The following is a 13224-nucleotide window of genomic DNA, read 5'->3' as shown; positions in this document are numbered from 1 at the left end:
AAAAAACCAAAACCATCACAATGATAAATTTTTATTTTTCAGCCTTTAAAAGTTATTTTAGACAGATTCTTGAACTGGTGGTTCATAGCCATCAGCTCTTTCTACTTTTGTGCCTGTTTCATCTCCTGAAGGTTTTCCAGAGCTACCACCTTCACCATGCAGTTCCATTAGCTTTCCCACTAAAAAGAAAAATAAAAGCACATCAACTATTAGGGACAGAGGATCAAAAGGTATGGATAGCAAGCAAGATTCTCAAGTCTAGATTTGGGAATGTCAGTAAATAAGTATAAGCATGGAGTATCATTTGGGACCAAAACTGTGGTCATCATTCATTCCCTCTCTCTCAAGAAATTCATTTCAGTTCTACTTACATTCAAATTTGGGCTTCTTGAGCATCTTGACTTTTCGAACAAATACATCATGGAGAGGGTAAATGGACTGGCAAGCCTTTTCTATGTCTTTTCCAATGCTGTCTGGAATTCTAAAAAGAAATACTAACATTAAAGGCCATTTTACTAATAATTTAGAAACATTTCTAAAATCTCCAAGCTGCATGAGAATATCAGAATAGTGTATTATCATTAGATATCAATTGGGACCGAAACAGTTTTCATCATTTATTCCCATGAGAAGCAGTTTATATTCAGGCTTATATTTTATGGAGACTTGAATAAAGACAGACAAAAACTACATAGGCTATTGTGGGTTTTTCCATTAGAGGAAACCGATACATGTTTCTACAAAGCAACAAAAAGTAGAAAGGAAACTATTTTAGACACTACCAACTAGTTTAGAACACGGGAAGAAAAGCAGTTCCTGCCCCACAAAGAATGTTTAATGAGCTTAAAAGTATCCATCCAAGAGCAAAAGAAACCACTTGGACTGTAACTGGTTAGTAAGTGTCTAAAGAATTGAAAAAACAAAGCTTTTGACTAGTAATTTTTTCAGCAAATTATGCATTCTTATATTTCAACTCCAGTTAACTATTTCTCTGAAAGCAAAAACGTGGATACTTACAGTTTATTGACAACTTCTTTCAAGTCATTTGTCTGCACCTCCCGGGTCATGATTTCCATCATTTTCTTACGAATCTGACGGACCTGTTGGTGCTGGGCATAAGAGGTCTTACGGATCTGGTTGTTGCGTTTTTTGGTAAAACCAACACAAAAGAGGCGGAGCAAGTAGCCATCGGTAGTTTTGACATCAACATGGGCTTCAATCATGGTCTAGAAAAATTAGAAAATATTCTCATTTCGGCTGCAGGAAAAGTGATAATTTTAAACACGTCCTGTTTACAAAATTCTAAAACCTCCAACCCCAAGAAAATTGAAATTTAACTCTAATCTATTTCATACGTATTTTTTAAATGAGAAAAAGACAATTCTATTCAAGTATCAAAATAAATAGCACTCTTAAGTTACCCAAAACCATCTAGATATAAATTTTGGGTAGCAAAACTTCCTGTATAGCAGGAAGACAGCTGAACTTCCTGGGATGAAAATCTGCACAGTGAATTTAACCATTATGTATAATTCAGGGTCATAATTAATACTACAAATCATAAAGCTATGACCTCACAAACTAGTAATCTATAGAATTATATCTGTACCTACACTAAATAGTCTTAAGCTATTAAGTTCTTGTGTATTTTTATTGACCTTCCAGTCTTTTGTCCATGCTGGATACCTTTTAAAACCAGATAGCTGGGCCAGCTAGGTCGTGCAGCAGATAGAGCACTGGCCCTGGAGTCAGGAGGACCTGAGTTCAAATCTAGTCTCAGACACTTACTAGCTGTGTGACCCTCAGCAAGTCACTTAACCCCAATTGCCTCCCCCCCCAAAAAAAAACAGACAGCTGCACTTGTTGGAATAAAACAATCAATCTGCACAAAGAGAGAGAAGATCCAAGAAGAATGCAGAATTTATGGTCCCAAAATATTAAGTATAATTATAGTGATAGTTTTATGACTACCTAAAAACTCCCCATCTTCTCTCAAATTTAAATGTCCTTTAAAAACTGAACTTGTTAAAACATGGCAATAAAATGTAAACAGGATCTGTTTTAAGTAAACAAACTATTTTAAGATTCTCTTAGTCCAAGCTCTTCCATCATTAAATCCAACCGAAAAGGGTTTTTAAACAGAGAAATTCTGGAAAATACAAATAACTAACAAGCTATTTTACAACATAATATGCTTTATACTTTAATGAAAATTAATTACACTGAAAATGAAGGTTAAAATTAAATGTACAAATCCCCTCTTAGGGTCTGCAAGACAAATTCTCTGCCAAAAGTCAAACTTACCAGAAATCTTATCTACTTTACAGGGGAATGTCAGAAAAAATGTAATGGCATAATCACTGCATATCATTTGGGCCCAAAACATTTTATCATCATTCATTCCCATAACCATTTCAAAAACCTTGGTATGCTTTGCTTCTTTCCTGCCATGCATTAGGTAAAATATTGAGCAGGTGGGTGGTCCAAACTACCCCATCTAGATTGCTACTTAAACACCAGAAACAGGTCTCATACTTAGTTTCAAATCTCATCAAATACAACAACTTTGCTATACTAAATAACACTATTTGATTCCCATGTGATTAAAGAGTAAACAAAAATCAGATATTTTGCCACTAGTCCCAAGACTAAGCAGCAGAGAACTGAAATGACTCCTCAAGTCTTCTGATTCCAGTGACATATCCATTGTACATTTCATCTCTGTTATTACCTGTAATATGAATGTGAGTATCAGTTTTTATTTAAGGGCCAGTTAGGAAAAGGACTCATTTATCTTAGAAAATGAAAATTCCTATGTTATTAAATAAGGATTCTACTCCTGTATCCTCTGTATTAAATATTCTAAATCACTTTCTATCATTGCTCCCTCAACTGACCACCCCCCCCCACACACAAAAAGTTGGTCCAGAACCAAGTTCTAGATGTTTTATACATACTGCCTACATATTTCATTGGGAAAAAAAAGAACCTAACAACTGTCCTAAGGGACCTGCCCCTATAATCTTTCATTAAAAAATAAAGTGCTGCAAGGAATACTATCAACAAATACAAGACTTACCTGCCACTTTTTGACCATGGAGCACATCTTGTCCCGGGTAAGATCCATTCCGTGGAAATTAGTCAGACAATTTTTACCCTGAACATCTTCAGTAATTAACTTGAACTTACGAAAAGCAACCTCATCATTCTGCAAATCAGCAAGGCTCACTTCAAAAACTCGACCCTTTAGACCATCAGAGGCAATTTCTAGAAAACAAAATGGTGTTTCTTATTATCAGAAACTTAACAGCAACATCAAACTTACTTCACATGAAAAAGCCGTCACAAAGCCCCTTAGCTTGGATATGAAAGTTAGGATCATTTAGGCAATAAGTTAAAAAAAGTTTAAAAATTCATAAAAACATTTGGGACAGTAATCCAGAAGTTAGTATAAAGAAGGCACTTTATAAACCTCAATTGGGTTTATGATTACATGTCTTAACTTGTAGTCAATTGCATGAACACACTTTTTACTACTCATAAGCTGTCCTAAGACAGCTATCAGTCGTTTTTCCCCAAATCATATTCCTGACCACTGCCATGATTCCATCACTTCTCTCTAACCAGCATGCAGTGGAAAAGGTGGTTTGCAGTAAGAACTATTTCAAGCCACACACACACACACACACACACACACACACACACACACACACACACACACACACACACACACAAACCAAAGACAAGATATATTTACTTGTTCCTTGAGTCCTTGTAACCAGTGTCTTGCCAATATTGCGAATGTTGAACATAGCTGGTGCTTTTACATCATACCAATCCTTCTTTGAAAATGGATCAACCCTTTATGGGGGGAAAAAAAAACACCAGAAGTTAGCTATTTGTTATTTAGACAAGCAGCCTGGTATACTGGAAAGAAAACTGGTCTTAATAGTAAGATCTGGATCCAAGCTGTCTCTAAAACACCTGAGACCATAGGAAAAGCTACTTATCTTTCAGTGGCCCAGGGAAACTCCAGAAGAATTGCAACAGTGGAGCACATTCTCCCAGGGAGTTACATCAAGGAAATCTACAGATAGGGCCACTAAGCACTCATTGAGGGGGGGGGGTCATAACAAAATCTCGAACAAATTATTCTTCTTAGAACATAAGCTTAGCGTAGCTGATAAGAACACTAGACTTGGGAGTTCAAATCGGGCCTCAGACCTTAACAAATGCATCAAGTTCACTTAGCCTGTAGGCCTCAGTTTCCTCATCTGTAAAATGGGGGTGATCATAATAGCGCCTGCTTCCCAGGGTTGTTATGAGGATCGAGTTGGAATATATTTGTAAAGCGCTCTGCAAACGTTATAGGGATGGAGAAATGCGTTTTATTACTAGGAGGTTGCCGTGACATAGAGGGTATTTATCGCAAACACCAAGCTGGCACGTGCACAGGATGCAAGCACCCCCCCCTCACAGTGGGGTGCGCACAACTACCCCGTACAGCTTTTGCAACTTAAGTCCAGCTGCAGTTTCACTCAGTTCCTCCGATGCATCGAGTTCGTCTCGAACTCACGCTTTTCTTCACTTTCCGAGGGCGAACGAATCACGGAAGCGAACGAATGGAACAGACGTCCCCCACCCCACCCCACCCCACCCCCGGCCCCGCGGGAGCTCCAACCAGGGCGGCGCAGGGCTCCGGGGGAGTCGAGGCAGCCACCCGGGAAGGGCAGCGGGTCCTCGTGGGGTCGGGCCTGGGCGCGACCCGAAAGCCACAAAGCTCCGGAAACCAGCACGCGGGCTCCCCGACCCCGCCGGCGTGGGGCCGGCGACCTCCACCCCGGGCTCCTCAGGCTCGCGGCGAAGGCCCCAGCCAGCCCCGGGCCCCGGCTCTTGTCGGCCAGGGCCAAGCCCAATCCACCCGTCATCCCCGCCATCCCGCCCGGACCGCGACTGGAGGATCATCTGCCCGCCTCGGGGGACTTCCACCATGGGACCCCCGGCATCAGTCACCACTTACACTTTCTTCTTGGCTCCTTTTTTGCCGCCTTTGGTGAGGCGCTTGTTCTTGCCCACCGCCATGATCCCGCTCTGAAAGCCAAAAGGGCGACAGCACAGCTCGCGCGAGACTTTAGGAAGCTAGGGCGGGGCGCGTCTCTGGCGTTTCCTCCGGCGTGCGTGCCACGCGTTTTTCTCCCTGACCCAAACCGTCGCGAGATCTGGGAGAGAGTAACCCGTTCCAGAGGAGCTGCTTCAGTACCCCCTGGCGTTCGGAGGCTGCACAAGCCTCCAAGCTGCCGGAAGGAACCACGGAAGCGGAAGTGGTCTCAGAGGTCATGATAACGCCGACGAAAAACGTCGGCGCCGGAGTTTGGCACTGAGGGGCGGATGAGTAGCTTTATCTTTGTTCAGACCTCTGAGGTCGTCTGGTCCTGCCTCTTCTTTTTACAAATGAGGTAACAGAGGTCGAGAGATTTTCCAAAGGTCATGTAGGCAGTTAGGAGCAGAGCTGGAACTTTGCGGATTTGCTTCCCCACCCCCCCGCCCCCATCGCCTGTCGCCCACACTCCTGCAAAAGAAATCTCCTTGGTTTCCCAGACTCCAGTTTTCCCACTCGAATCCATCCAACAAACAGCTGCCGAATTAAAATGACTAAAGCCTAGGTCTTGACTGCCCTGCACTGGCGTCTCCACTGACTCCCATTATCTCTCCAGGGGGCTCTTAACCTGGGGTCTGTGACCTTGGCTTTTGGTAATAAACTCTTTTTTCTTTCTTTCTTTCTTTTTTTTTTTTTGCGGAGCAATGAGAGTTAAATGACTTGCCCAGAGTCACACAGCTAGTCCGTGTCAAGTATCTGAGGTCGGATTTGAACTCAGGTCCTCCTGAATCCATGGCCAGTGCTTTATCCACTGCGTCACCTAGCTGCCTCTGTAATATACTCTTTAAATAACGATTTCCGTGTAATTGGCTTCCTTGTTAATCCTATGCGTGTTATTTTGTGCATTTAAAAATATCACGACAAAGATTAAAAATCCCCGCTCTAGTCTTCCTCAATCTCCCTCCAACCTATCCAGGCTGACTAGACATTCTGCCTCACCTAGTCAAGGAATCAGCCATTCTTTGAGTAAACAATATATACGGGTCATCATGTTTAGAGGATTAATGCCCCTATTTATAAAGAGCTTTCGAAATGCTTTATGTACATTCTCCTTTGATCGTAGCAACTACCCTGTAATGTACCTCTATAGATTCCATCATCTACGTTTTATAAATCAAGAAACAGGCCAGGCTTCTTTAAATTACTCTCACAGCTAGAAGGTAGGAAAGTAATTTCGGTTTGTTTTTACATAAGACTGCGATTTGTAATTGCTTTAGAGCTGGAACGGACACCTGGCCGAAGCCTCTCGTTTTACTGGGGCCCAGGAGGTGAAGTAACTTGACCAAGGTCACATGCAGTTCCCCAGAGTAAAAATTTGAACCCAGAACCCCAGACCCAACCACTATGGTCTGATGCTTTGTTTCCTTCACAACACAACTGAGTTACACTTCTTTCAAGCCTTTCTTAAGTCACCTTCCCTTCCCCCTCCCAGTTCTTAGTGCCCTGGCTTCTCCAATTACTTTGTGATCACTCTACATAGTTCTCCGTGTATACGTTGTTTCCCTCTGGTAGAGTATGTTTCCTTAAGGCAGGAACTATTTTATTTTTGTCATTATATGCCCGGCACAGTGTTGTTAGATGCTCAAAAAATGCTTTATGAACTTGAATCTGGGAAAGGGAAAGAAAAGAGAATTAGAATGGGAGAAAAAACAAATACCGAAGTAAAAGTCACCTATTTCACTACTGGCCAAGCACTAACCCTGAATAGAATATTAATGTTACCTTTCTCAGGTAACACTTGCATTTTAACAAGGGCCCTCTGACTGCAGTGAAGTGCCTCCGACCTCTAGAATTTCAGACGTCAGTGACCTGCTAGTGAGGTATCTATTTTTAGGCATGGAAGAGGATTGGCTTTAGGAGCCTGTTTTACTTTCCTATAGAGAAACTCCTGACAGAAAAAAAAAACAATTCTATTTATACAGTTCTAATGGTAAGAACTTCAGAACACACTTGAAAGCTATTTGCCCATTTTTTTTTCAAATTAAAAAAAGTTAATGATAGAAAACATTGTGGGTTTCAGCCCATTTTGTTTTAATGTTAGTAGACCTTGTGAGCTTCAGATTCAATTTCCTACTGAAAGATGAAGTGGTTATTTTTCTAGTAGTAATGCTGAATTGAACTAAGCCACCCACATTTTATGGATGGCACACATTTCTGAAATAAACTTAAGAATGCAATTTGTAGCCAAGAAACAGTATCAAATCTAAGGGGAAATTGGTCTCATTAGTATCATATTCTAATCAACTAAACTACCCAGCCTATATAATAATATAGTTTTCATGTTAATGTTGTCTCCAGTTTACACTTCAAGTGCTTATAGGATGATCTGACTTAATTGGATGTCCCTATAATCTTTCTACAAACTGATTATTCCCTTCATGCTTCTCCCTATTTTATAAGGCAGTACTCTTCATAACCTTCTGCCATGCTCTCTCACATTTTTTAAATTGTAAGAGAAGAACAAGTGTTTGATAGCCAAGTGGTTTCTAGCCTCTTATTGTTCTTCTTTTTATGATTGCTTTATTTTCTGTAGGACAGGATGATAGTCCCTGCTGTCTCTTCCTTGATCTATTTCTCACTTTTCAGCATCAGTATGTTTCATTTTGTCAGGTTGGATATATTTTAATTGCATATCATATTGTTTTGTCTTTATCTTTCTAACTTAACATTGATTTGACTTGTGAGTATGCAAGCAAATTTGCTGATAGTAAGTCAGAGTATATGAGGAAGTAGCATATTATAGACATAAGAGCACTGGAATTAAGATTCAGTATGCCTGGTTTCTGCCACTTTATTACATAGAAGTAAAAACTCAGGCCAGAGGTAGTGATTTGTTCATGCCCAACCAGTCAATAATAGATGGTTTGAGACAGGACTTAAATGCAGGTCTTCTGACCCATGTTCTTTTAACTGTCTAGACCTGTTTTCTCTTGAGTAAGAGTTCTTGTCCCGTTTACCTCACAATGCTGTTGTGAAAAGCAAATGAAATGTGCAGGTAGCACATTTAAAACTAAAGTTCTCCAGGAACATAAGGTATTATATGTTCTTGTATGATATTTCTCGTAAAATTGTTAGATCATAAAAGCCTCTTAATTTAACTATAATTTGTCAGTAAGTAGAATCATTGAACATTAGATTTGGAAAAGACCTTAGAGATCCTCTATTCATAGATAAAATTCTAGAGTTTAGATCTGGAAGGAACCTCAGAGATCATTCAAGTTCCTCATTTTATAGATAAGGGAATAAAGTCCAAAAAGCTTAAATCTTAAATGACTTAGACAAGATTGTATCTCTAGTAAGTGAAAGAGCTAGTTCAAGAACCCAGTTAATTAGCTACTATGTGCTATGATAGTTTCCTTAACAACACATCAACAGATAAGTGTATATACCACAGTAAATTGAGGAATAGAGATGGAGAAGTAATAGATTAATGGTTCAGAAAAGGTATTCTGTAGATGGCACATTCCAAAGCCTGAGAAAAATTATTTTGTTGCTCCAAAATCTCATGCCTTGTTTCATCTGCCAGTTTCATTCTAACTCATAAGAGAATATTATCATCCTAAAAGGATAGTGTTTCAAGTTTAAGATATCATAAACCTGATGTTAGCAGAGACTGCCAGCTTTGTCTAATTCACTCTTTTTCCCATGAGTGAGAGCCTCACAGGGGAACATTTAATGAGGCCAGGTGCATCTAGTTTACTCATTAAGATACTCAGGCACCTAAGGGATTTGTCAAGGACCATTATTCCCATCCTGCCTTTGTTTTGTACTGAAAGTTTCCTTATGAGGTTTAGATTTAGATCTATGTTTTTCTTAGGTAATTTTTTCCATTTCAATACATGTTTTATTGTTGCTTATTATTAAATAATGCAAATATCAGTTTTCTAATTATACAGGATAAAAGGCATTGTTTTTAAGTTTTGTCTTGAATTTAGATGTTATCAGTAAATCATTTATTGATTAGCATCAGCTTTTCTTACATTAAAATTTATAATTTTGAGAAAATAATGCATTTTGAAATATCAGTTTTTAAAGTGTATATTCATTAACGTTTACTAAGTGGTAGCAATTTAAATGAAAGTTTAGTGGATTTTTACTTATAAGGCAAGTAAATAACAGTAAGGGGTTAGATTGGAAATATTGGAAATGGTGAATTTAAGATTCTCAAGTACAAAAAAATCTAGCTTTATGACAGACATATTTTCTCTTTGTTACTTACCTAGCTTCCCTCTTTAACTTCCCATCTATAAAGTGAGAATGGTAATAGAGCAATTTGAGTGCTCAGAGTTCTTCAAGATGAAGTTACTGTGATATATTCTAGGCTATCCTAGATTACTTGGAAGCCTCAGCTTCTGTTCTGAAGAATTTTGACCTTAGGAAGCCTTCCAAACATATTAAAGGAATGAAAAACTTACTGATCCTCCAAGACAGTATTGCAGAGTTTGAGATTCAAGACAAATACATACAAATAACACATTTTATATGAAAGTAATTTGAAAAGGATGACGAGCCAGACCAATGGAGGATACTATGTTTATTGCTTTTTCCTACTCAGCCATTCAGTCTCTTCTGTTGCTTCAGAACAGCTTCTTCTATTACTTACATCTTGTTACTAAAACTCCTGGAGGTGTGCCTGCCAATCCATGCATACTGCCTACCTCAGACTCCTGGGGCTGGTGTGACTAAGCAGAAAGTAGAATTGATTTTGGAGCTGTGCCAGGAAGCCAAACAAGGAAGTTGACAAATTGGGTTGGTACTACATCTAACCCTGGCAACAGTGGTATAACTAGGATAGAATAAATGATAGAACTATACTATACAGCTCAGAAAGGGCTTCACAGAGACAAAGTGAGGAAATGCTAGGATTACCTTCCTAACCCAGAAGCCAGAAGGTATGTTTTCATATTGAAAGGCACCTGTTCCTTGATCTCCTTACATCTACATATTCACAACCACACTTTTATTCTTTTGAGCCAGAATTTTAAGCTTTCTAGGACCTCTTAGAGATCATATGATCCAGTCTCTTAATTTTACGTGTGCAGATACCAAGTGACTTAGCCAAGGTTGCACAATTAGTTAATAGCAGAGCTGAAAGTGAGACTAAGGTGTTCAGCTATGAATTTCCATCAGTTCATAGTAATAACATATTTACATTAAATGTCCTTTTGTTTTAAGTTGGCTAGTCAGAAAACTTACTCATCTTTCAATCTGTTGAGTTGCAGAATGGGGAAGACATGGGAAGTTTTTAGAGAGCTTGAGAATTCAGGGAAAGAGAAGAGGACTATAGAGAACCTAAGGTGTGCTGATTAAGGATGTCGATAAGGTCCAAGCCATCTAAGTGCTCAGCATAAACAAATGGCTAAGAAATTTCTGTGGGCATAGTCCTTTTTCACACAGAGACAAAAATGTAAGGTACCTAGTACCCAAAAGTAAAAAGACCCCATTCCAAAAATCTAATGAGCTGGAAAAACGAGCCCCCAAGGATCTAAACAAGGTGAAAGGTGACTTTTGAGGAGAAGGTGATATGAAAGAGAACTTAAGAAAGGCATGCTCATATTTCATACTTGGGCTACTTTAAATAATATACTCTATACCTCTTTTATAGCACATAGTTCTTTCTATATTGTATTACAGCATATCTTATATATTGTAAGTACAGATCTAATATACTGTAAGTATATATCTTATATACTGTAAGTCTCTTGAGGGAAGGAACCATGTCTTAGTCATTTCTGCATCATCAGTTGCAACTAGTACAAGACCTCCCACATAATATATTGTCTTCAAACCCTTACTAGCTATATGACCGTGGGCATTTAACCTCTCTCAGCCTCATTTTCCTCACCTTTAAAATGGGGAAAGTAACTACTTCACAAGGTTGTTATGAGGATTAAATGAGATAATGTACATAAAACTCTTTGCAAACCTTAAATATATAATCACTAGCTATTAATATTGCTATTAGACATTCAAAATATTTTTGTTAAACTGAATGTGAAATTTGTACTCTGAACTGTGGTAAAAAATAAAATAGGTATGATCTACAATAGGATGTACATAGTAATTTCAAGGGCATAATTTTTTTAATGAAATCCTTGTCCAACTTTTAAGCTCAATGACAAGACAAAACTTCAGCTCAATTCTTCTAAACCTACAGTAGAAGGAGCATCACTTGAGTGTGTTGTGTTGTTGTTAAAAAAACGGTACAACCGCTACAGAATCATTTGTTGCCTATAATTAATTTTAACTAAGTGAACAAATCACTGATGGTCATTCACTAGAGCTCTATTATACAGAACCTTTCTTTGTAAAATTTTTCCTGTACACACATTCATTCAGCAAGTATTTATTGAACCCCTGCTATTTATATGAGACCTTCAGAGCCCTTGCCTACTTTCTCTAAGTGTGTACTCTTTAAATAAACTAAGTCTCCAAGCGGGTTTAAATCAAAAGTCCTAGTTTGTCTGATAACTTTAAAATATAGCACAGATTGAGTTCCTTCTCTCTCTCTGGTGAGGTAAAAACCTATTGTTTGCTATTCTTATCTAGAGTTCTTCCTTATTCCCTTCCCAGCCTCTAATAAAATGAGAAGTGGTTTAGATCTCTAATCATGCTAAGCGTGTAAGTAGGAGCGAGTTTTATTTTCCAGATAGAAGCTTTTATTCTGTACCTGAATGATGGTAGATCTGGACTTAATCCAGCCCTGTCCTTTTTTGAAGTCCAGTGACCAACACTGTACAAAGGATGCCAGATACAAATACACCATGGTTTTGTAGAAAGACAAGATAAGGTTTCTGGTTGTTTTGTTTCCATTTTTCTTCCTAATAATTAGTCCAGGGTTTTGTTGTCTTTTTGGCTGCAATAATAATGTATTATTATTGATTATTATTATAGATCAGTGTCTTCACAGAACAATCTGTCATGATTTCCAGAACCCTGTCCTTGATACCCTGGCAATATAATATGGAGATAAGATTGGATTTAGAGTTCAAATATTTGCATGACTTTGAGTAAATCCTTTCACCTCTCTGGTCTCATTTTCCTCATCTCTAATATGAGGGAAAGACATCTAAGGTCTTTCTATCTCTAAATATCTAGTCCTATAATCATTCCTTGTGAGTAAAAATTGTTTTATTCTTTGTGGTCACAAAAGGGCATAACCCCATCAATTGGGGAATGGCTGGACAAGTTGTGGTATATGAATACAATGGAATACTATTGTGCTGTAAGAAACAATGAGCAGGAGGAGTTTAGAGAAACCTGGAGGGTCTTGCGTGGGCTGATGATGAGTAAGATGAGCAGAACCAGAAGAACATTGTACACAGTATCATCAACATTGAGTGTTGATCTACTGTGATGGACTACATTCTTCTCACCAATGCAATGGTACAGAAGAGTTCCAGGGAACTCATGATAGAAGAGGATCTCCAAATCCAGGGAAAAAAAAAAAAAGAACTTTGGAGTATAGATGCTGAATGAACCATACTATTTCTTTTGTTTTTGGTGCTTGTTGTTTTTTCTATTTTGAGGTTTTTCATCATTGCTCTGATTTTTCTCTTATAACATGACTAATGCAGAAATATGATTAATGTTATTATATATATATTATATATGTGTAATATATTATATATATATATAACCTATATCAGATTACCTGCTGTCTAGGGGAGGGGGGAGGGAGGGGAGGGAGGGGAGGGAGGGAGAAAAATCTGAAATTGGAAAGCTTGTATAAACAAAAGTTGAAAACTATCTTTACATGTAACGGGAAAAAAATAAAATACTTTATTAATTTTTTTAAAAAGGGCATGGAGCAGCAAGGTGGTACAGTGGATAAAGCACCAGCCCTGGAGTCAGGAGGACCTGAGTTCAAGTCCGGTCTCAGACACTTAACACTTACTAGCTGTGTGACCCTGGGCAAATCACTTAACCCCAATTGCCTCACTAAAAAAAAAAATAAAAAAAAACAAAGGGCATAACCAGTTCTAATAGATGGAAAAACAGATAAATTGAAAGGAAGGAAAAATTTTTTAGTAAAATCAACAAGCATTTTTTTTTTCAGATTTACT

At 38.4% G+C, this 13224-nt stretch overlaps 1 protein-coding gene and 3 non-coding genes across 4 annotated transcripts; all 4 read right to left on the bottom strand.

Annotated features, from left to right (window-relative positions):
• Positions 1 to 15: 15 nt before the first annotated feature.
• On the bottom strand, positions 16 to 5176 carry RPS3A (ribosomal protein S3A). The gene is made up of 6 exons (XM_043973454.1): positions 5021 to 5176; positions 3758 to 3861; positions 3080 to 3267; positions 1018 to 1226; positions 372 to 481; positions 16 to 179 (listed from the first exon to the last, which is right to left on the bottom strand). The coding sequence occupies exons 1-6, from the start codon at positions 5080 to 5082 to the stop codon at positions 58 to 60; spliced, it is 795 nt and encodes a 264-aa protein (XP_043829389.1). The 5' UTR covers positions 5083 to 5176; the 3' UTR covers positions 16 to 57.
• On the bottom strand, positions 270 to 334 carry LOC122733134. The gene has a single exon (XR_006353728.1). It is a non-coding gene; the product is annotated as a small nucleolar RNA SNORD73 (small nucleolar RNA).
• On the bottom strand, positions 559 to 622 carry LOC122733132. Its single transcript, XR_006353726.1, has one exon. It is a non-coding gene; the product is annotated as a small nucleolar RNA SNORD73 (small nucleolar RNA).
• On the bottom strand, positions 2331 to 2402 carry LOC122733131. Its single transcript, XR_006353725.1, has one exon. It is a non-coding gene; the product is annotated as a small nucleolar RNA SNORD73 (small nucleolar RNA).
• Positions 5177 to 13224: the final 8048 nt, after the last annotated feature.

The sequence above is a fragment of the Dromiciops gliroides genome, chromosome 6, assembly GCF_019393635.1.
Source record: "Dromiciops gliroides isolate mDroGli1 chromosome 6, mDroGli1.pri, whole genome shotgun sequence".
NCBI classification, from domain to species: domain Eukaryota; kingdom Metazoa; phylum Chordata; class Mammalia; order Microbiotheria; family Microbiotheriidae; genus Dromiciops; species Dromiciops gliroides.
The sequence above is the reverse complement of the archived record's forward strand: the minus strand, read 5'-3'. Positions and strand labels throughout refer to the sequence as shown.